Below are 23,054 nucleotides of genomic sequence, written 5' to 3'. Positions count from 1 at the left end.
GTTAAGTGATACAGCTGTACAGAGGAAATATTTCCATAGGATATATGAGGAATAAGAGGTTGAAACCAGGTACCTTCTAAGCACAGCTTCTACCCCCTCCGTGGTTCCAGACCCTCTTCCTATGCTCACAAGACACCTTGTGCCTATGCCACCTCCAGACACATCACCACTTAAGCAGCTTAACCTCAGACTGATGCCCAGCCCTCATTCCATCTGCTTCCAGCCAGCTCCAGCCATATGCAAAGCTGAGCCAAAGAGTGCTTTTGGCTTCTGCTGGCTGTCTGTGTGCTCAAGGGCTGTGTCTGTTCAGGTCGATACCTTCCCACATGCAGCAAATATCTCAGAGGGTCCACTGTGGTAGTGACAGTCCCCCACAACTCAACCCCCCACGTCTAGAACAGAGGAACTTCCTACAACTTGCTAGGAAGAAACCCTGCAAAAAGGCGCCAAGAAAAGCTTGGGGGACAGAGAGCCCAAGGAACAAAACTGTGCCTAACATCTGGCTGCTGCTCGGAGAAGCCAAGAGCAGGCTTGGCTGAGTTTTCCCTCTTAGCATGATCACATTTTATGGTTAATGAATTTACCATTTCCGACGGAGTCCTCATCTTCAGTGTGGAATACCTCGAGTGTGGAGGCCCTGCCCTTCAAGAAGAACGCTCCGTACTCATGCTCCAGGCGTAACATAAACTGAGAAAAGGGAAACCAGAGCACAGTGATGCTGGTGTGAGTACAGGGTGGCACAGGGACTGACACCACAGTGCTGCTGGTCCCACATGGCAGCCCAGCACCTCTCCCACTACTAACAGCACTTAGCACAAAAGTTAAGTCAAACCAGACAAGAAAAAGGGCGTTCAGAAACATCTGGGTAGAACTGACACAGAACCAAACAGGACAGAAAGTAATGAGCAGAATGTAATTAAACTACATCTAAGTCTACTTAAAATGTAGTAAACTGGGATCAAATACAATCTAATGGAACTGGAAAATCACACATGTCCATGAGAACAAAAGGTGACCTGAGAGACAGGGGGGAAAATACTCCACCACCTTTCTTGTGTTCAACTTAAAGAAGAAAGACTGGATGGAAAATTTCCAAGAATTCCCTTCTTGGAGAACAGATGTCAGTCACTTGCTTAAAAAGAATTTCTGACACCTCTTCCCAGGTCTGCCATGCTTTTTGGGACCCTTCCCCTGTGCCACAAGCGCTTGTTCCCAAACCAGACCATTCCTTGAGCAGGTCCTCCTCACCTTGAGAGGTATGATGCCATCGTTCCGGACGACCAGGGGCAGCTTCTCGGATCTCCCCACCCGGAGCCTCTTGAAGCGCAGCACGGCCGTTCCCCTCTTGCTGCGAGCGCTGGGGCACACGACTGTCAGCTGTGCCTCGTGCGCCTTCCCACTGATGGTGAAGGTCACGGTTTGGGGTTTAATTTTCACAGGGCTGCAGGAGAGGCACAGAAACAATTTCAGCTGGCACTAACCCATTTCTCACTAGGCAGGCAAAGCAGCAAGGGCCACAGTGTTTTCCCTGCCTGGTGCTCCTGTACCCCACAACACAGCCCCCCACCAGCCTCTTCCCAATCCACTCAGGGCCATTCGCTAGAGGAATCTGCTCCAAAGAGCCAGAGCCTTCCACAATAACAGTTAAAAATTATTTTACTTAATTGAATCATGCCGTACAACAGGTAAATAATGAGGCACCAGATGAGACATGGCAAATCCCCTGGCTGCAGTGAGATGAACTTATGCAACAAGCAAAAGCACAGCATGAAAGCAGTACAAAAGCAAGAAGGCAAAAACACATCATCATCACCATCAGTAAAGATCATTTCCATGAACAGTAAAAAAGCAATTGCTTATTAGCAATTAGACTTGTCTTGTTCCAATTCAGCCACTAAAGGGTTGAGGAAGAGCAGGCCAAAGCCCCAGCACACAGGTCCCAGGGCAGAGGAACCAGACTCTTCTTTCATACCAGCTCCAATCACTCACATAAAACAGTTTAATGAATGCCAGGGAATCACAGAGGATCACCTAATTTTACAGAAACAAAGAAGAAACTGTGACTGCTGGTACAGAAACTGCTTCATCCAAGCCTTTGTCCTTAGAAACCCCCAGCTCAGCTGCAGCACATCTCAGTAACTTCCAGTTGGCTACCTAATATTTGCCTGTCTTCTTAGTTCTTCAGACAGGCTAAACCATCAGCCTCATTTTTCTGCTCTATCTAAGAGTTACTGCCTCCCAGATCATCTCATGCCAAGTACTCTGCCTGAGGCTACTGAAAGCATTAGAGCTAACAAGAGGTCTGTGCCTTCCCAGGGGAGAGGCAGCTATCAGTGAGGCCTCCCCAATATTTCACAGGGTCAGTTACCTTTTTGGGATGACAAGGGAAGCCTTGAAAGTGCAGTTGTAGTTCTGCTCATCCGGCGGGGTGAAGGTCACTGTAGCAACAGCAGAGGATGAGCCAGGAATGGACATCTTGACTGGATCCAACTTGAAAATGTTGTTGATAGGGATTTGTTCCTTGGGGGAATCCAGAGAGCAGTGTTAGGAGAAAACACCTTTCAACGTGACACAGTTTTATTCATAAATGCATTACTGAGAACAGCCCCAGACATTGTGTCTTCCTTCCTCCTTCCCTGGGCAGGCTCCCATCCTCCCATTCCTCAGGGAATGCTGACCTTGTGCTAAAGCATTGTGTGTTTGAGTGCAGGAACCTTCCCCAGCCTACATGGGAGATGGGCACTGCATGGAAGATCCTGCAAATAACCCAGAACTGGCCTTCAAAGAGAAGGAAAGGCCAGGAAGCCTGAGGAAATGCTCTGCTTTGAGCCCTGGCATGTCAGTTCATAACAGCCCCTCTCTGTGTGTGCTTCCAGGAGAGGTTCAGAAGGATTCACTTCTCCTACCAAAGACCCAGAGGTGTGAGCCAAAACCTTGCCCAAGACATGCAGAATTCCACACAACTGTTCCCTGGCTCTGCTGCTCTCCCCTGCAGTTTGACCTGCACTGATGAAGACTAGTCTGGGCCACAGGAAGCAACGCATCTGGAGAACAAAACAGGCTCTAACCCAGCCCTTAGAGGGCAATCACCATCTTGGCTCCTGTTCTTACCTCTCCAGGCAGAGGTTTGATGGAGAGGACCACATCACATGGCAGGCTGCTTGCACTGTAGATACTAAAATGAGCTTCTGCCTGTTGGCCAACCAGAATCTTGTTGAAGATGAACCTGTTCTCATCTCTGATGAACAGGCCCATGCCTTTCACTGACTGCAGCTTGCGGTCGAGGTCGGTGCTGCTGCAGATCGGGTACTCCTCGAAGATTAACATCACATCCTCAGCAAGTCCTGTGGACACACCAGAGGGATGAGCACGGAGAAGCCTCCCTGATGAGTTTATCTGGACCCTGCTGGCCACTCAGAAGGCTTGATAAGCCCTTTCTGCCCGGGTGACTGCTAAACCCAGCCTTGGGTGGAGGAACTGGCTGTGAGGATGGAGCTCAGTCAATCTCAGTCTTAGAGAGCATTGCTTTCCTTTTATGCTTCCAAGCATCCCTCTCAGCCTGGGAGGGATGAGTCCACTGGTGGACTTGAAGAGGGCTGGAACCTCTGAGGATTTTAAGGTGGGACACCAGGGCTAGTGTGCCTCTCTATCCCAGCAGCAAGTTGAGGTGCTGATCGGCAGCAGGTGTGACCAAGGGCACTGTGGGCAGTGTGTACCTGGGAGGCAGGACTCGGCAATCAGGGTGAAGGGAACGCCGAGGGGATTTTCCTTGGGGTCTCTGCCCGGGATGTCAATGTAGAGCTGCTCCTCACATTTCCCCTCCTGCCCTGCGAAGCATTCCACTGTGATCTTCTGCTGGCCCCACGGACCGATGGAGCCGGAGCAGGGGGACACCGTGAACATGCCAAGACTGAGGTGACTCTGCAGAAAAAGTTCCAGGAGAGGCTGATGGCTAATAGCTGTGCCTTGAGCAGCCCAGCAAAGAGTACGTCCTGCCCTGGCCTCCAGCTGGGCCCAAGCACCCAGTCCCAGGGCAGGGAAGGATGACTCCATGGCCCAAAGGCAGCCCCAGGCTGAGAGCAACAAGCCAAGAAGAGCTACAAATCTGTCCCAGGGGGCAGAGAGAAAGGAATTTGAGTGTAAAGAATTAAGGTGGTAGCTGTGATCCCTCAATCTCCAGAGGTAACAGAGGAGAGCAGAAATGCCTCTGAGAAAGACAGAAATACCTGTGAGAAATGATGGGAGAGAGCTCGGGGACTGCAAAGAAGAAAAAGCAATGTTGTCTGAGCTCTGTAGACTGGGAGTTCAGTGGGGGATGTTTTTGCTTCTGAGGTGTTCATAGACCTATGCTGGCTTGCAGCTACCAAACACAGGACTTGCTCCCCTCTGTTGACCCCACAACTCCAGGTCAGAGCCAGAGTACAGGACTGTCAGTGGGATTGAGCAGATACTGGTCTTGCAGACCACATCCCACCCTGTGGTGATGAGCCCCAGCCTGGGCACAGCAGCATCTTCTCACATCCCCTGCAGCAGCACTTCTGGGGAGCAGGAGTCACCCACCTGTGTCAAGGAGCTTGATTTCCTTGCTGTTGAGAGCCTCATAGCCAGTGGAGCAGATTCCCCTTCCTTTGAACTGAGAGGAGAAAGCAGAGGTATCTGTCATCTGAGCTCCCCCGCCTTTCTCTGAGGCCAAAGCTGGCCTTCCTCCTCACAGAGGAAAGTCTTGTGCTCCTGATGGCTCCCAGAGAGCAGCCAGCAGCACCCATTGAGAGCACCTGCTGGACTGAGCAGCTCTATCACCAGCTTCATACTACACATGTGGATACCCAGGCCTTTTTTTGCTCCCTCTCCCCAAGCCAGGGATGCAAATGCACAACAGCCCAGGTCTCCTGGCTGCCTGCCACATACCAGCTGTGGGGTGGTGCCTCCTCAGACAGGAAGGGTGGTCAGGGCCTCTCGTACCTTTTGCTTTCCGATGTAGACGCATCCTCGGGTGGTTGGCGGATGCAGAATTTGAAGTGGAGCATGCCTTTGTTCTCCAGCACCACAGTCTGGCTCTTCTTGGTGCCCTTGATCATGGCTCCAAAGTTGATGGGTGAGGCAGGCTCAATGCTGTACTTGCTGTACACGGCTTTGGCCGACACCTTCAGTGGGATGTCGGCGACAGCCTGGCCTCCTCGACCTGATCTGGCATCTATCACCTGTGTCCACAGGAAGGGCTGGTAAACAAAGCAAAGAGGCCAGCCTCTGCCCCAGGCCCCAGCCTCCCTCCCCAGGCCTCCAGTTTACCCCTCCCTGTTTAAGCACCTCCTCCAGAGTCAGATTCTCAGCTCCACTTAGGAAGCCTCCCAAATAGCGTTGAAAGACTTTGTGTGTGTAGGAGAGAGGATTCTCCAGTTAAAGCCCTCCTTCCGTTAGACATCTATCCTGTTTATACTCCCAAAACACCGTGTGATAACACAGCCTGGCCCAGGCAGCTCACCTGGCAGTACAGGATGGGTCTGTTCTTGAGGAGCATTTCATTTGTGGGGTGGAAGAGCATCTCAACATTCACAGCAGGCTGGGAGGCAATCAGCACGCCCGACTGAGGCACAACAGTGAAGTGGGATGCCACGTCTCGCATCCTGGGACCTGTACCCTTCAGCGTGAACCTGGGGAGAAAGGGAAGGAATGGAGATCTCTGCAGTTAAAAGTACAGGTGCCACCAGCACAGCCAGGACTTTGCATAGGACCAGAAAAAAAAAGGGAGAGTTCAGCTCTGTCAGGGAATCTGGATCTTGACAGAGAATTCAGACAATCATGAGGTTACTGCAAGAAACCTTGACACCACCATTTTTCATTCACTTCCTTACAGAGTCTCAGAAAGAGAAAGGAGGTGACCATCAAAGAAAGGCAATGAATCTCAGCATTTCAGTGGCTGAAATTTCTGGGGCTCTCCTTTGGGTTCCTGCTGAGCTGTGAAGAACTGCTGGTTTGCGGCTGGATTCTCTTGTAGAATAATTGAGATTAGAGAGCCCAGGTTTTGTATTTACCATGAGGTAGCCGGCATGGAAATGGTTCTAGCCATTGACATAGCATGCAGGCCTGGGAACCCAAGGAAATACTCACTACCAGGCAGCAGGACTCACCTGTACTCAATGTTGTATACCCCTTTGTTCTTTAGACATAGGATTTTCTTCACGTTATCCATGACATTAATGGTTCCAAAGTCCAAGCTTCCTTCTGGACCTGCAGAAAACCCACAGTGAGGTCAAACACAGTATTTGTGAGCTGCTGCAGAATACAACAGGCCACAAGCTACATGGAGGTCTTGGTGCAAACCCCTTTCCAGCAAGTTTCTGTTCCTGAAAGGGTTTTCCAGCTACTTGTCTGCCCTTTCTCTTCACACTCAAAATATCTGCAGGCTTAGTAGCTAAAGAGCTCGCCTTCCATTTCCTCGCTCCCAAGCACAAATCCAATTACTTTATATGCTGTGCTGAGCCTGTGGGAGTTGCCAACTGCCTGTTGTGAAATCCAATCTGCACATCAAGCTGCACACTTCAAAGTTCAGAGGGGAGAGACTTAAGGCTGTCAGAGACCTGACAATGCTTTATTTCATGCAGGTTGCAGGGTACATGCTTTATGTATCCATGCCATCCTTGTATTCCATCCCATCCCATCCCATCCCATCCCATCCCATCCCATCCCATCCCATCCCATCCCATCCCATTGCTTTGGTTGCCCACCTCCCAAGGTAATGCAGTGCACCTGGACTGCTTTGTTTGGGAGGCATTCACTGACCTTCAGGTATGAAGTCAATGGTCAGAGAAACATCATAGACCTCTGCAGAGATTTCGATATTTTCAGTGTGGACAACCCCCAGGGCGTTTTCTGTATCTGAAACCTGAGGCAGCAAGAAACAAACACTGTTCAGGTTATTCTTTTGAAAAGTCCTTGTCTCTGCTGGCTGCTTCCCCTATGGCCTCCCTGGCTTCACAAGTGTTGGCGGACTCCCAAGCTTTGCTAACCTGTTCCTCTCATGGGCTGCCCCAGTGGGATTCTGCTGCAGTAAAAAACCCTATCAGCCCAACTCTGCATTCCTACAGCAGGGAATGCTGCTGCTAAAGCATCCTTGAGAGGCACAGGGGTGTAAGAACAACCACAAGAAATGTGAGGTGTCTCAGAGCAGGTGGCATTGACAACCCTCTCCAATCACCTAGCACCCTGTCTGAAATGCAGCCCCTAAACCATGGGGAACAAAATCCCAGGGGGAGAGTTTGTTGCACTGTGCAAGAGCTTCAGACAAAGTCCAGGAGGAATCTAGAGATCACGCTACAGTCTGTACCACCAAACAACAACCTTCAACCATTCAAAGGGACAAGGTGGTTGTGGCACAGGCTCAGGATGCAGTGTCTGCTTATCTGGGGGGATGTGGATGCACTGCATGTTCTGGCAAATACTGTGCAGAGGCAGAAGCTGGGGTCACAGCACCCTTGTCTCTCTCAGGTGCAGCTCTTCCTGACTCTGTCCCTAGGAGCACATGGCTGCTCACTGTGCCCTGCCCTGCCAGGCAGAGCACAGTTCCTCTCACCTCTAGTCGGAGGATCTTCTCAATTATGCCAATCTGCTCAGCCTTGAAATGCAGTGTCACTTCAAACTCTGAGCAGGGATCAAGGATGCCATTATCTTGTGACAAGGAGAAGTTCTCAGCAAGGTAATCCAGCCCATTGAGCTGCCAGGCCATGGGCAGCAGGCTGTTGTTTTTCAGGACCAAGGTCCTGCTGTCAGTCCTGCAGAGAGAGGAAGGCACTTGGCATCAGCTGCTGGATGGTCACACCAGCCTCACCACTGAATGCAACTTGGAGCAGCTCCATCCATGCCCCAGAAACCAGAGTCAAATGTTTTCTCTTTGTCACCAGTCTTGGAGTGCTTGTGGGATGACTGACCTGTGCAGAAGCAGCTTGTCAAAAGAGAGCTCCGAGGGGCTGACCTCCAGCTTCACATGCACCCCATGGCAGCACAGGCTGAAGACCACTGGCTCCGGGTTCTTCTCAATGCTGCAGATGAGTTTGTCTTCCAGGAAGCCAAGGGAGGTGGGGTATGCCCAAATGGTCAGCTCCTGGACATGGCCCCACAGGAAGAAATCAAAGGAGCACTGAGTGTGAGCAGGAGGAGCAGCCCCTGGGCACTTCTACAGTGCCTGCTCTACCTGCCCTTCTCCTACCCGCTTCTCCTTTGGTTTCAGGGTCATGCGGCGAGGGTCCACAACAAAGGTCCTTGTTTTCCGATCTTTCTCAAAAGAGAACTGGACCTCTACGACCATGGGGGAGATGTTGAGGATGGTTAGCTTCTCCGTGTTTCTGGGACCGTTCTGGGTCTTGTACCTGTCCACAAAAGGGGACTGTCCACAACAGTCTCCTCCAGAGGAGACTGTTGCCTTTGCCACACACCGCGGAGAGCACCGTGTGCACCCGAGGAAGTGATGCTGGGAGACCCTGCTCTAACAAACAAGTGAGGGAAATGGATCCCAGTCAGGGCCATGGGCGTGTGCTCATCCCTGCCTTACTCTAATGCCTTCCCCTGGACTTGGTGCCTCCAGCCCAGAAGCCTGATGATGCTCAAGCCACTTCAAGAGTTTTTAACACAACATTAATTCAAGGGTGCCTAGAAAAATAAAAGTACACCAGACACATGGGTTCTTTCCCCTTCTTTCTTGAGATGCCTTCCCTGCAGGGTATAAGGAAAGGGTTTTGGAAAAAGAGTTTAGCTAATCTCATTTATGAAAAGTCATGAAAGTGCTTTGGATTTCATGGGTTAGCTCAGAGTCTGAGAAAGAAACATAAAGCATCAATTCCTAAGAGGAATGCAAAAAGATAACAAATGACCCTTCTCTCAGGTGTGGAAATGACTTTGGAGTGAAAGTTAGAGAGAGGAGTTTGGAGAAAGGATTAAAGAGGCAAACAGAGATCCCAGACCATCCATCAACCTGGCTAAAGATTGTATGTATTTCAGTTTCATTTCCTTGGGCTGTCAAAACAGACCTAGCCCTCCAGAGCTCCCATGGAAATAAGAACTTAATGTTAATTTTTTTTAAGTGACAGTAAAAGTAGAAGTACACAATAGCTTCAATGACAATGTGTTTATGCAGATTTTATCCAGCAGTGAGCATGCAATGTCGTTACAGGAAAATGTAATTCCTGCTGTATGTTCCCCTTGACGCCCATTGGCAGGTCAACCACAAAATCTTATTAATAATTACAGATTAATGAAAGGTTTACAAAACCATCTACAGAATAATTGCTAGATCAGGCTACCTGCAGAGCTCAAAGCACTTCAAAACCCACCATAAAGTTCATTTCCTGTGGGTTGAAGCTGACATGTGGAGGGGGACACAAAAGTTGCCCCCAAGTCACCTTTGGACTGGCAGCAGCACACGGCTCTGGCCACCAAGGTGGCCACCAAGGCACCCACTGGGTAGGCAGAGCAGCTCCTCCAAGGCTCATTTGCCTCTTATCTGCTCAAGTTCACACATCTGTGGTCCTTTAAACCCATGTGTCTTCAAACCCACGTGTCTTTGGTCCTTCAAACCCAGGACTCTGCTGGGGACTGCCCTGGATTGTGCCACCAGGACAGCATGTCTCTCCAGGCATGTCCAGAAAAGGACAAGGCCCAGCAGGGAGCACATACCACTCTCTTGATTTCCCACACAGCAGCGGTCCAAAGTGGAATTGCTTTGTGCTCTCAACGTATTCCTTGAAGATGACTTCATCTTCCTTCATGGTTTTCCTGCACTGTGGAAACACCACCCTGGGCAGAGAAAGTGGGGAAGGAGGAGCTATGAGATGCTCCAAGCAGGAAATGTAGTCAGAAAGCCATAACCCTTCCTGGTGGTTGAGGTACCATCTGCCTTCCCAGCTCCCAGCACAGGAAGAGATGCTGTGCGACCCCAGGGAGCATCATCTGCCCAGGCCAGAAGCCCCAAGGGGCAGCCCTGGCTGTGAGTTCAGGGGCAGCTGTGCTGTGGGAGGCTGCCAGGGCCCAGCCTTACCGAGGGTTCTGGCTGATGCTGGGGTAGAGGCCGGTGCCACGGCAGGGCAGCTCGTACTGGCGCTTTGACTGCACGAGCTCAAACCTCAGTGTCTGCTCAAACTTCCCTGGCTTTTTGGCAGAGAAGTGGACCTTCAGTTCCACCTCACCGTGGGCAGGCACTATCCACCGGTACCGTTTCAGCCTGGCAATTAAAGAGGAGGCTTCAGACATTGCTGAGGAGCAAACAGAACAAGGAGGGTGCACTCGCCATCCCCCAGCACTGGCACGGGGTCACTGTGGAGCTGGGGACGATGGACCTTGTTTGGCAAGAGGACCGAGAAGCAGAGGCATCACCACCACCTCCTCAGCTCACCTGAGGAATTCTGTGGGGACTGAGGCACTTCCCACTGTACTTTTGGATCTTGTTGCAGAGGAATCCTGGGGACTTTCTGATCTCTGTGTGGAGATATGCTTCTCCTTTGCAGAGCTGTCTCTGCTGGTTGCTTTACCTGTCTTTGGATGGCCCTTGGCAGAACTGCCCTTCACATCTGGGGCCTTGGCCTAAGGGGAGAGAGAAGAGGGAGGGAGAGGTGAGCCCTGAGACATCCCCATTCTGGAAAGCAAAATGGGGGTTTGTTCACCAACAGAAGAGAGAAAAAATAAGTAAGTCCACCTGCCCATGGACTTGGTCTTCCTTATTGGTGTTTGTTTCACCTAGGACACCCCTGCTCACTCAGGACCCTCTCCTCAAAGGAAGTTCATGGTTTTAAGTGCTGTTTTCCCCTCTTGTCTTACAGAACTGCTCTGTCTCCAGCAGAACTGTCTCTTTTGTCCCATCCCTGACAGAAAGGAGACCTGCAGACATGGGACCCCATCACATCTTCACTACCTCTCCACAATGTTCCCTTTTCCTGTCCCGCCTGTCCCTGTCTAGACTGGTCCCTGCCCCGGCACCTTCAGTGCCAGCACCACTGGAGCACCCACCAGATCCTCTTCCATAGCAGCACCTTCTGGTGCCACAATGGTGAAGGGCTCCACACGCTCTGCAGAGCCCAGCCTCTCCTCTGGGTACTCGACTATGGAGAGCACAGCAGCAGGGGGAAGGGGAGGGCCGTCAGGATGCAGTCCCAGATGTTTCAGCAGCTAAAACAGAAGAGAAAATCCTGTTTATACTTCTGTCACCTTCATCCTCACAACTCCTTCTTTGAAGGCACTGAGCTTTTGGCAATGAGGTTTTTAATTTACATGAAGTACAAGTGCTTTGTTATGTCCAGTGGGGTGAGCAGGGTCCAGAGCAGACACAAGAGCTACAAACAGGACTGGGAGAGAAACCTCTCCCAAGTGACTCAGCTGAAGAAAACAATGGCCATGTCCTGGGACGGTTTATGATTTCCAGGCTGGGAAACTCTGAACAGATGGGATACTTGTGCACAGAGCCCTCCCACTTCCTGCTCATCTGAGGGATGGTGATAACCTCCCCCTCCACACGGATGATAGAGTCTTTGTGGAACAACATCAGGGACCTGGATGTAGCTCTGTGCCATTATCACCTGGGGGGACACAATGCTCCAGGGCCCAAGACCACAGCAAGCTCAAGATCTGAGCCTTGCAGGGTTTTACCTGTTCTTCCGTTGGCAGCTTCCCATCCCTCAGGATCTCCCCAATCATGGCCTTTGGATCTGAGACCTCAATGTCCAAGCACGGCACCCCAATGTGCTCGTCTCCGACTGCTCCTTCGGCAGCTTCACTTTGCGTCCCCAGCTGAGATGACTGAAGACTCCTTTGGTCTCCACTTTTTTGTTCAGGCTTCTTCTCCACAGGCTTATTGGTTTTCTGACCTTTGTTTTCAGCTGAAGACTTTCCCTTTTGGATCACAGATCCATGCATGGTACCCTGAATGGTACCCTGCATGGTACCCTGAACCCTGTCCCAGCAGGAGAAAACCTGTGCAACATTCTGCTGCGATGAATCATAGATCTGAAACCTCAGGATCAAGTTCTCCATCTCAGCTGGGTCCTCTGGGATTTCGGTTCCCCCCTTCTTCGGGGCTTTGGGTTCCTCCTTTTCTGGGATTATGATTTCGCACATCTTTGGGGCTTTGTATTTCCACTTCTCTGGGATTTTGGTTCTCTTAATCTCTAGGACTTTGGTTTCTTTCTTCTGTGGGGGTTTGGTTTCCTTTTCTGGGATTTTGGTTTCCTTCTTCTCTGGGGCTTTGGTTTCCTTCTTTTCTGGGATTTTGGCTTCCTTCTTCTCTGGGGCTTTGGTTTCCTTCTTTTCTGGGATTTTGGATTCCTTCTTCTCTGGGGCTTTGGTTTTCTTCTTTTCTGGGATTTTGGTTTTCTTCTTTTCTGGGGTTTTGGTTTCCTTCTTCTCTGAGGGTTTGGTTTCCTTCTCTGGGATTTTGGTTTCCTTCTTCTCTGAGGGTTTGGTTTCCTTCTCTGGGATTTTGGTTTCCTTCTTTTCTGGGGCTTTGGTTTCCTTCTTCTCTGAGGGTTTGGTTTCCTTCTCCGGGATTTTGGTTTCCTTCTTCTCTGAGGGTTTGGTTTCCTCCTTCTTTTCTGGGGCTTTGGTTTCCTCCTTCTTTTCTGGGGCTTTGGTTTCCTCCTTCTCTGAGGGTTTGGTTTCCTTCTCTGGGATTTTGGTTTCCTTCTCTGGAGTCTTAGTTTTTTTCTCTGGGGGTTTGGTTTCCTTCTTCTCTGGGGGTTTGGTTTTCCCCTTCTCTGGTTTTGGAGGTTGCTTCCCCACAGAGACACCCTTCTTGTCCTTCTTCCGCTTCTCTTCCTCCTTCCGCCTTTCTTCCTCCTTCCGCCTCTCTTCCTCCTCTAAGGCTTTTGCCTCTTCCTCACGCTTTTGAGCCAGCCGCTTCAGCTCCCTTCAGCAAACAAAACAGAAAAAATCGCTGAGAGTCCCCACCAGAAACTTGGGCTCAGCAGTCCTGGCCGGCCCTGCACTTCATTCCTTGACCCTGAGGCCAGGCAGAACCACGAGACCATTTCCGTGAATTTTTCTCAACCCACAGAGGTTGGGAACATCCCAAGTGAGGGCATTGGTGGAAGGGGACCTCCAGGACCAGCCAAACCTGAACCTTGCCATCATAAGGTCTTGGCTGTGCAAGCTCCCTCTTAAGGCACAGCCAGACACCTCCAGCCCACTGCCAAAGGCTGATCCAGCAGCTCTCTGTGCTGATGCCTGAAAATGCTCTTTGTCTCTTGATTTCCCAGTTTAAAGCAGATCACAGATTGCTGACATCTGCTTATCTCTCCTACAATTCTCACTCAGCTCATTCAGCACCCCTCAGGGCACAGCCTGCTCCTTAATGAGAATAATCCTATCAGTCAGAAAGCAAAGGCTGCAGGAACTCCTCTCCTGCAAGACAGGCTCTTGTCAGCCAGATTTCCTGCAGGAACCCAGCTGTGAGCAAGCAAACCGGTGCTCTCTGCCATGAAAGCCATCTGAAACAGCCTCATCTGTCTCCTCCCCATGAAACCAACTTCAGCCTGGGCTGAAGGAAGTCCTGATACACAAACTTGCTTTAACCAGCCTCCACTCTCAGCTCCACACTTTGCCTGTGTGTCCTGAGCTGGGCTGCCTTGCTGGAGCTGAGCTTCTCCTGGGCTGGCCTACTGCTGCAGCTGAAGGGGAGCCTAAAGGACGTGAGCTTCTGTGGGTGGTGTCCCACCATAAGGAGAAGCCTGGCAGATCAGGAGCAGGAGCAGGACCCAAACCAAGCTTTGCTCTGTGCCCCACACCTGCCCATACCACAATCCCACTGTTTTGGTGAAGGGAGATGATCAAGAAGGTGCAACTCAACACCATGGACCTAAAGACACCTCTAGAGGCAGTGCCAAGGCAAGCCCAGAGCCCAGCTCCCTGCAGGCAGCATCTAAGCCAGGAGGGCTCAGCACTCCAATAGAGAAGAAGATCTTCTGTCTCAACAGAAGAAGGTCCTTCCTCTCTTGGGAGCCAGGGAGCTCAGAATGGCCATCCCTGTGCTGCTTCTGGCCTTTGCTATCCAGCACCTCTGAGCTCAGAGTCCTTGGAGCAGGGAATTGCCCTCCAGGGACAATAACCCATGGAACAGCAGTAACCCATGGAAGCCTTACTCACTTTTTCCTCCGTATGCGCTTCCTTTCCAGTATTATTTTATCCACTTCTGCTTTCTTCTCCTTAGGGAGGGCATAATAGTCATCCTCATCTATTTGCAAGATACATTCTGCTTTCTTCTGCAGAGTTTTTTCCCATTGCAGATCTTTAGCACAAACCAGAGGAGAAACCATGAGTGACTGCAAGCTGACCTGGGTGCTCTGTGCCAGCTGCAAGGATTCACAGCTTTTCCTGACCCAGCCTATCATCCCAGGAGATATTGGGGAGCACATAGCCCTTCTCCAGAATTCAATCTCCCAAGCTATGGCAGGGCAGTGAGGTCCTGTGCTTTGCCTGACTTTAGTGCACCAAGGCTGAGGACAGTTGTTTGTCACTGAGCTACAGCAGCTGGCACTTGTGCTCAAGCTTTAATGTTAGAGATTAAGGTGAGTCTTAAAACCTCAGATCTCCTGCAACTCTGAGATGAGTGCTGGTTACACTGAGGCAGAAGGTGGGAAGATTAATAAAAACATTTCTTACAAGCTCTGCTGCAAACCCAGGTACACAGAGATAAAGTTGAGGGCTTGAGAGAAAAGATTTGAGAGGGATGGAGATATCTCACCTTTCTTCTCTGTTTCAGCTTCCCTCCTCTTTCTTTCAGATTCCTCCCTGGCTTTCCAAGAAGCATAATCCTCATGCAGGTTCACCATGAAGATATGACAACGATTCTTGACAGCTTTGAGTACACAGAGTAGAGAAGACTCCAGGCTGCTTGTAAAGAGGCTCTCCAAGCCATCAAAGATCACTCCCTTGGAGCAGTCTTTACACTGTGGATAAAGGGAAGAGTAAGTCAGCCATTGCACGCAGGGGGCTCGCAGCTGGACAGTAAGCCCAGATGTCCCAGGGCACCAGCTATCCTTGTTCCAAGTGCAGTAGCTAAGAGCAGCTGGGACCTGTCCTTAGGCTCTGCCAGCTAAGGGCAGCTGCAGCTTCCCCCAGGGTTCCCTGCACACAGTCCAGGATCCTCCAGCAGCCTGTACAGACCTCCTCCTCCTCTCTGAGTCTGTTGTTCAGTGCCTGTCTCTGCAGAGCAGGAATGTCTCCTTTTCCCCCACCCCACACACCTTCAGCCTCTCACTGAGGATGTCCACCAGCAGCTCCTCGGGCAGCACACAGCTCAAGCAGTTCAGCTCTTCTCCACGGCTGCTGATGATGTTCAGCTGCTGGGGTGCAGGAGCAGTGGAAACTGTGAACTGCAATGGGAACCATTGTAAGGAAAAGAAACCACGGTGGAAAGCCCTGAACAACTCCCACTGCTGGGCTTGGAGCTGGGGTTCCTCACTAGTGGAGACTAGAACAGACTAGCAGTGCAGGCTGGGGCCTCCAGGGGATGGTCCTGGAGAGCCCATCCCTTGGCCAGCAGAGACCCGAGCTTGCAAGCCCCAGTGCAGCCTCCCAGCACTTTGCTCCCTGCCTGCAGCCACAGTAGCCAGGACTGCACTTTGCCAGCAAAGCACTGAGAACCAGAGGAGCTGTCTGCCAGAGCACATTCCCAGCCCAAGTCATGGCACATGGACCCACAGAGCCTCCACTGTAAGCAGCCCCTGCCCATCTCCAAGACAATGCAAAGGTCCCAGGCATCAACCAGGGCAGATCATGTTTACCTTGATGTCCTTTTTGTCCAGTTTGCTGGCTGAGTCCTTCTTTTGTGCTGGAGGGGTCTTGTCTTTGACATTCTTGTCGATTTTTTCCCCAGAGGCTCGTTTATTCTTGGTCTGAGACTTTTTATCTGTACAGGGGACAGATGGTTTAGGGGGGCTTTGTAAAGCAAGCAGGCACCCTTGACTGCAATGGGCACAGCCTTGGGAAGGAACATGGCAGCACTGGCAGCACTGTTTCCCAGAAGCAGCTCCTTCCCTGCTTCTCTTACCAGCATGGTAAAGCACACCATCCCATACTTGATTTTAAAGCCAGCACTACGTCCCTCCTAACAACTGTGCATGCAGGTGATGCTGCTCACACAGCAGTTCCCCTGCAGATCAAGCCAGAGATTTGTCCTCCAGGAGCATTGTTCCCATACACTGCACCCATCCTGCATTCCCATGTGGAGACCTGCAGCCCTGCCTCACTTGCATCACCCATCTCCATTGAAGCTAAATCCTCCTTGTGGGAAAAGCCCAGCTGGGATCCAGACTCTTCTTCCTTCCACCAGCTCCCAGCCCAGCCAGGTTCAAAACTGAGCACTGCAAAACTTCCCCCTGCACCGAGCCAGGTCTGGCCTCACCCTGCAGTGCTCAGGGCACCAACTGCCCAGGAAGTTCATAAATGTCTCCAGTCTCACATGGAGAACAGCCCAACGAGCTGTGTAACCTGACAGTGGGCAAAGGTAACTCTCTGGAAAAAAGAGCTCATCTGGAGCATGTCTCTCATTGGAAATTCCTCTGGGAGGCTGACCTTCCCTTCCTCTCATTTGTGAGTTTACACTCACAGTCCTCTTGTGCTTAATGAGTCACTTCAGAAGGCTTTTTCCTTGCTCGGGTGGGCAGCAGTTCTGCCTGCTGCCCCACAAGGAGAAGGCTCAATTCAGCTTTGAGGAAATACAAAATAGTTGGGAAAGAGACAGGCATGCTTTACCACCCCTAGGTGAGCTCTTTTCTCCAGAGAGTTACCTATGCCCACTGTCAGGTTACACAGCTCATTGGGCTGTTCTCCATGTGAGACTGGAGACTTTTATGAAACTTCCTGGGCAGTTGGTAGCCCTAGAAAACTGAACACGTGCCAAGAATGGCAGCAAAGGGGGCTACAAAAGAACCTTTTACTGAGCCCTTAAAATTGATTTCATTTTTTTTGGGCAGGCCAATGATGCACTTCACCCATGTTCCCTAAGAGAAACCCAAGGACTGAAAAACTGCTGCTCTGAGTAAGCAGAAGTGGACAGTGGTGGTGGGTTTCTCAAGCACTGGCTCTGGGTCCTTACCAGCATGTCTCCTTACCAGCATCACCTTCATCTTTGCCTTCCAGCTCCATGGCAGCCTGGGTGCAGAGCTCCCGGGCACGGAGCCCCGCTGGGCTCCCGTCCTTGGCCATGGCCTCTTTCACCACGGTGTCAATGGACACGTAAGCAGCGTCGTAATACTGACACAGGCCTGCTGCTATCTCTGTCTTTCCTGAGAGAGAGAGGAGGACTGCTTGGTGACACTGGCACAGGAGGCATTGCAGGGACAGGCCCTGGAAAAACCTCCAACAAGATTTCAAAGTTAAAAGGACAGTGGGAAAGCAGGTGTCCCTCCAGGGGAGGCCATGAGGGAGGCAGCTGCAGTGTGGATACAAGCTCTGAATTCTAGAGCCAAGAGGATCATCTCCACCTCCTGTTCAGCTGAGGACTTTGCCTTAAGCACCATGGCCCACCAGGATGTGCTCCTCCTGCTTGCCCCTCTCCCCGCAGCCCTGAGCTGCAGCTCACGTACCTGCCCGGGGTGGCCCATGGATGATGACAACCATCCCTCCTTGGTGGGGCTGTGCTTCGCAGGAGGACGGGGCAATGCCCAGGTGGCGCACGACAGCCCGAGAGACAGGATTCCCAGTCTCTTTCAGCAGGGACTCAGGAGTGAGGAGGACAGTCCTGTGGTATGCTACAGTGCAAAACCGGGGGAAAAGTCAGCCTCCTGCCTACATTTGATCCTCACCATCCTCCCCATCTCCTCAGATCCCAGGAAAGGAGACTCGGTGAAAGCAAGATGAGATTGTTCTTTTGTTGCTAGGAAGGTGCAAATATAAAAGAGCCAGTGATATTAGACCTGGTCCTACTGGCTGAGGAACTCATCCAGCCCTAGTCTTTGTGGCTAAGGGACACAAGGAAATATCCTGATTATTTCCCCAGTCTATGGCAGGCAGATAGGAGCTTGCTTTGGCTACACTCAGGGTTGGTAGAGGATGCCACAGCCCTTCAGCCAAGAGCTCCTCCACCAAGCTGGGGAACAGGCAGCTGCTAAAAGAATGGGCTTTCCCTGGAGAGCAAGGTGACAGAGAGTTCAGGGTGTATGGGCTGGACCACAGGCAAAACAGATACCACCAAACCCTCACTGTTTTTCTGACCTGCTGCTGCCTTGCCCATGGCCTTGACCTCAGCCCTGGCCTTGGCTTCTGCCATGGGCTTGAGCTCTGCCTGTTGAGCCTTTGGCCTCCTGTGTGCTTCGTGGTCCTGCAGCACCTCTGGAGGCAGTGTCTCACCCATGGCACGTGGAGGCATAAAAAAGCTCTTTTGGTACTCAGACCCCACTGCCATCCGCAGGATCTGTGTGTGGAGGGAAGAGAAGCTATATGCAAGATTCCTTTTCTTGCCTTTCATCACACAGACTCAATCAACCCATTTTCTGTCTCCTCCCTTCCTCCCAATAACACCAACTATTTAGTTTAGGTCCTCCCACAGCATGTCAGCAGAGCTGGCTTTGCCCTGGGGATTGCCTCCATCTCCCTGGCACAAGCCTGGGAATGCTGGAGTGCTGTGAAGCTTGGGCAGCGTGTACATGGGGACCAGACCTGCCTTCTCACCTTCTCCTCCTCAAGGTACTGCTCATCAAAATCCAGTGAGTAAAACTCAATGGGGAAGTTGCATGGGTTCTTCACCACCACTGTGGCCTCCACCCCATCGCTGTCCACCAGCATCCATCCCATCTTTAGTGCTGGGGGTCTGAACTCCAACCGTGGCTCCAGACCTTGTCCTGAGAGGTGCAGCTTTAAGCGACTGCTTCTCCCACGAATTATAAACTCCAGCTCATTCTCGTAAGACCTCTGAAAAGAGGAAAGTGCAGAAAACTCATCCATGAAGTCCCAGGTGACAGGACCCCAAATACAACAAGGCTTGCCCCAAGGTCAGGGTGTTATCAGTCCCTCCAAGGTGAATGGAAACCAGATATTTACTTATGCTAGGGACTAGAGCATCTGTAGTAGTCTGGGTCTGAGTAACTGGGATGAATGCTGGTGTGCACTGTAACTGGGTATTTGGGAATCAGATGGATGTATGTACAATGGACTGTCAGACATTTTCACCTAGTCATGCAGGAGTGCAGTGCTCATGGGAAGGGCCCTCAGGATTACAGTGTCCAGACACAGTCCTGGCACTGCTGCATCAGGCAAACACCAGCTCCACGAGAGAGGCAAATGAGCTCTCACTGGCAAGAAATAAGGGTCATCTTCTCTGCTTAGTGTCTGGCTCTGGTCCAAGCCAGACACAAGATGGTTACATTTCTTGAGCAATTAAAAGATCCCTGGGACTGTGTGTGGGCACAGAAGCACTTGTGGCCATGCTGGTACACGCTGCCAGTTTCCGAGACCCAGCAGCCACAGGCAAACCACTTTTGGGAATGCTTTGTCCTTTAAGCTGAATCCCCAGCTGCACAGGAATGTGCAGGCAGGCCAGAGCCCCAGGGACTGCTGGCAGCACCCCACTACAGGTGACCGTCCTGCTGTGCCCAGGAAGGTGGGTGGTGGCTGTTTGGTCTGTCAGTCCTGCAGCAGGATGAGCCATTCCAGGATTATCCTCTGTGAGTGGGCAGCTGCTCTGCACTGAGTGTCACAGCTGCAAATACAGCCAGGCAAGGGGGAGGCTGAGGGGAGTTGGGCACATCCCCCCCATGTGCCAAGAGGCAGCCTCAGAGCCCTGGTGCTCTCTGTGCAAGCTCCCTGTGGGCATTTCAAAGCACATCTCACACGAGTGCTCTGTGGGGTGAACTGAGCCATGCAGAGTATGGGGCTTGCAGAAAGCTCCCTGTGAAGGCAGAGCTCCTACCACACTCTCTGCACCAGGCCCTCATTTCCAGACAGCCCTGGCAGCCTCCTGGGCTGACACCCGCCAGTCTCACCTCCTCCTCGGGTGTAAACTGGATTTGCAAGTTCTGCCACTTCCCTGGATCAAGGGTTCCTTTGGAGGGCGTCACGTCAAAGGGACAGGGCTCCTGTTGATTCTTCTGGGCACAGAAACCAATCATGTGAGGTCTCCTCGTGTTCTGAGACACTGACACGGAGCTGAGAGCACCCACAGCCAAACCAAGTGTGGCCCCAAAGCCCAGAGCTGGAGGGAAGCCCTGGAGACAGGGCAGGCAGATAGGGAACTACTGTCCTCAGAGGAGGAAGAGGAATGGGTGAAGATGGCAGCAAAGCAAAGCATCAGCTAATGGAACAGGTTGAGGCAAACCAGCCTTGATCTAGACCCTCAGAACTTTCCTCAAACAGACTGTAGACCCAAGTGCTCAGGCAGCCACAGGAGCAGAAAGAGCAAGAGTCACAAAGAAAACCCGACCAAGTTCCGTGTTCAATGTGGCCTGTGCTTTACCTTCAGAGCAGGCTTGTTGGAAGCAATGAACCATTTGCAGGGTACTCGGAACCAGTTGAAGAGTCGGATGGTCTCAACCTGGCACTGCCCAACAAGGATGTCAGAGAACTGCAGTCTGTTCTTGGTGAGGGTGAGTGACACTTCAGACACAGTGGCACGGATGCGGATGCTGTACATAGGGCCTTCTGTCACCTGGAGAAGGACAGAGGATTCAGCAGAGGGTGCGGGTGACATCTGCTGCTGTGCCCAGCCTGCTGCCTGCCCCAAGAGCTGTGGTACCTCTATGGGCAGCAGCACTTCCACGTCACCATAAGGCTTGTTGGCACTTTCAAAGCGCACGTCAAAGTCCACGCTGTTGTTGGGGGGCAGGCAAATCATCTGGTCCAGGCCCACGCTGAAACCTTGAACAGATGAACACAAAGCAGCTGAGATACACACAAAACACAAAATGTGTACAAGCACGTTAAGGCCTTACAGGTGTTCTGGCTGAGAGGTCTGGCAAAAGCCCCACGCTGTGCTGTGACCTGGACAAAACTTAAGAGTGCATCTGAACACCCTTCAGAGACAGTGAGCCACTGTGTGATGGAAGGGCAGCCTTGCCTCAAGGCCTCTTTGCCTCAAGGCCTCTTTTGGAAACCTCTTTTGATCCACCAGAGGATCTCACAGGCTGCTTCCTCAATAAAGACTGAATACAAGTGCTGTGACAGCGTGAACTCCAAACAAAGCACTTCCAAAACACAGCAGACCCCACTGGTTGGCAAAACAAGCCCACAGAGTGCCCAAAGAAACTTGCTGCTCGTGGGAGCCAAGGGGGGAAGATGCTGAGAGGTGACCAGGGTGATGAGTCCATTGGCCCCTGCACTGAAGCGTTGGGGCAGTCGCAGGCAGGCCAGGTCCCTGGGCATGGCTGGCCAGGAGAGCTCTGCCTCTAAAGCTCCCAGCAGGGGCACTGAGAAGAAAAAGCTCAGAAACCTCCCCAGGTTCAGGGGCTTAAGCTAATCTGTCTGAGACACCTCCTTCAAGGCCACAGGAAGTGTCTCCAGCACTGCTTACCTGTGTCCTGCAGGACAGATACATCGACCTGGAAGGACACATGGATCTGCCCAGGGTTGGTGATCTTCAGAGAGTGTGTCTCAGTGTAACCCCTAAGGACAGGGCCCATGTCCAGGACATACTCGAGCAGCTCAGCTCTGCAAGGAATAAGGACAGTCCTTAAACCACAGCCTGGCTACACATCCAAGTGGATGGAGGATACAAATACAGTGGCTATTTCTTTATTCACTGCTGTAAAAACTCAGCTCAAGCCCATGAAACCCTTAGCCTGACCACCTGGCAATGACTTTGGGAAGTCAGGAGGAGTGCAGGCCCTAGGTTTGATCAGCTACTAATGGTACCTGAAAATAAAATTAGTTTAAAATGGACACTGGCCACAGCTCGTCTGCCATGAAAAGCCAGTCTAGGTGAGTCCACTGGGCCTCCACTGCTCTCAGTGGAACTGCCTAGCCTGGTGTACAGCCTGAGCCTGAAATTGCTTTGGGGTCTAGGAATAAGGTTTGCCTGCACAGGAAATCTTCATTGCTCTGCAACCAGACCACATGAGCTGCTCTGCAGAGCATCTTCTTCCTGAATTGAAGCCTCCCATGCTTGTGCTGCATCATGATGGTGCAAAGGGACAGGCCATGTCACCTGCCCTGCCACCCCACCAGGATTCAAACCATCTGATGTTGGGTTTTAAAGGGTTTGCTGACATGTGCAGCTCCCTTCTCCTTTTGTTCAGTGTCACAGCTGCACAGCTGTTAGTTGGAAGCAAGACTTCAGCTGGGAGTTGTCTCCTTCAGAGCTAGGCAGCAGGGACAGAATCTATGCTGTCTGGAAGGGCCTGAAGGTCTGCACTGGGTCCCCCAGCTCTAGGGACAGAACCCCACAGCTGTGGGGAGCTGAGCAGTCCAAAGCTCAGCGTGGTGCTGGGGAAGGGAGGACACTCCACTGCTCACATGCAGCGTGTCACAGCCACCAGGACCAGACCCTTTCTGAAGTCCAGGCTGTTCCCAGCTCTGCAGAAACAGGGAGCTCTCAGGAGAAGGGGACATGGCTGGGTGTTCCCAAGGGGCACCTGGAGATGGGGATGGGAGTCCCTACTCACTTGGCAAGACTCTGGCACAGCTCCTTGTCAGGGAACCTGCTCTTCAGGGGATGGGTCGGAAGAATTTGCTGCAGCTCTACAAAAGGTTTCTCTACCAGCATCCTCATCATCTTTATCTGCACCTGAGAGTCTGACTGAAGAAAGGGAAGACAGTGGCTGGTTAGCAAAGGTCCTTCCCAAAGCCCAGCTTGCACCTGAGAAAGGATCCCACCCCACTCTTGTTGGGAGGGGGTGTGGGGTCCTCCTGTCTGGCTGCTCGGTGCCTGTGACACCTCCTGCTCTCTTAGCCAGGACCTCATCTCCAGGGAAGTAACTCCAGCATCTTTGCCTGCCCAGACACTGTCAGCAAAGCTGATCTGGCCAGGGAGACAGACAAGCCAGGAACCTTCCAGAGCTCCAGATACTTGCCTGCCCCCAGCCTGTACCAAGGCAGCTTGGACAGCAGCTGTCTTGAAAGGGAACTGGGACCAAGCTGGTGCCTCTTGG

At 51.8% G+C, this 23,054-nt stretch overlaps 1 protein-coding gene across 1 annotated transcript in view; it reads right to left on the bottom strand.

Annotated features, from left to right (window-relative positions):
- The window catches only part of LOC129125577 (hydrocephalus-inducing protein-like), a 54,435-nt gene that overhangs the window by 5,939 nt on the left and 25,442 nt on the right, over nt 1–23,054 (bottom strand). Inside the window, exons 23-53 of the mRNA XM_077185212.1 lie at nt 22,569–22,924; nt 21,479–21,615; nt 20,705–20,826; nt 20,426–20,617; nt 19,956–20,060; nt 18,646–18,885; nt 18,190–18,388; nt 17,562–17,726; nt 17,088–17,261; nt 15,759–15,883; nt 15,219–15,347; nt 14,717–14,921; nt 14,119–14,260; nt 11,629–12,883; nt 10,993–11,151; nt 10,382–10,569; nt 10,028–10,210; nt 9,667–9,786; nt 8,204–8,363; nt 7,926–8,098; nt 7,571–7,769; nt 6,781–6,883; nt 6,129–6,228; nt 5,483–5,651; nt 4,963–5,201; nt 4,561–4,633; nt 3,717–3,921; nt 3,112–3,344; nt 2,369–2,520; nt 1,249–1,441; nt 585–687 (exon numbers count right to left, since the gene is read on the bottom strand). Coding sequence (XP_077041327.1) covers nt 585–687; nt 1,249–1,441; nt 2,369–2,520; nt 3,112–3,344; nt 3,717–3,921; nt 4,561–4,633; nt 4,963–5,201; nt 5,483–5,651; nt 6,129–6,228; nt 6,781–6,883; nt 7,571–7,769; nt 7,926–8,098; nt 8,204–8,363; nt 9,667–9,786; nt 10,028–10,210; nt 10,382–10,569; nt 10,993–11,151; nt 11,629–12,883; nt 14,119–14,260; nt 14,717–14,921; nt 15,219–15,347; nt 15,759–15,883; nt 17,088–17,261; nt 17,562–17,726; nt 18,190–18,388; nt 18,646–18,885; nt 19,956–20,060; nt 20,426–20,617; nt 20,705–20,826; nt 21,479–21,615; nt 22,569–22,924 — 6,298 coding nt within the window. The remainder of the gene's footprint in view (nt 1–584; nt 688–1,248; nt 1,442–2,368; nt 2,521–3,111; nt 3,345–3,716; nt 3,922–4,560; nt 4,634–4,962; nt 5,202–5,482; nt 5,652–6,128; nt 6,229–6,780; nt 6,884–7,570; nt 7,770–7,925; nt 8,099–8,203; nt 8,364–9,666; nt 9,787–10,027; nt 10,211–10,381; nt 10,570–10,992; nt 11,152–11,628; nt 12,884–14,118; nt 14,261–14,716; nt 14,922–15,218; nt 15,348–15,758; nt 15,884–17,087; nt 17,262–17,561; nt 17,727–18,189; nt 18,389–18,645; nt 18,886–19,955; nt 20,061–20,425; nt 20,618–20,704; nt 20,827–21,478; nt 21,616–22,568; nt 22,925–23,054) is intronic.

The sequence above is a fragment of the Agelaius phoeniceus genome, chromosome 12 (genome assembly GCF_051311805.1).
Source record: "Agelaius phoeniceus isolate bAgePho1 chromosome 12, bAgePho1.hap1, whole genome shotgun sequence".
Lineage (NCBI taxonomy): Eukaryota > Metazoa > Chordata > Aves > Passeriformes > Icteridae > Agelaius > Agelaius phoeniceus.
The sequence above is the reverse complement of the archived record's forward strand: the minus strand, read 5'-3'. Positions and strand labels throughout refer to the sequence as shown.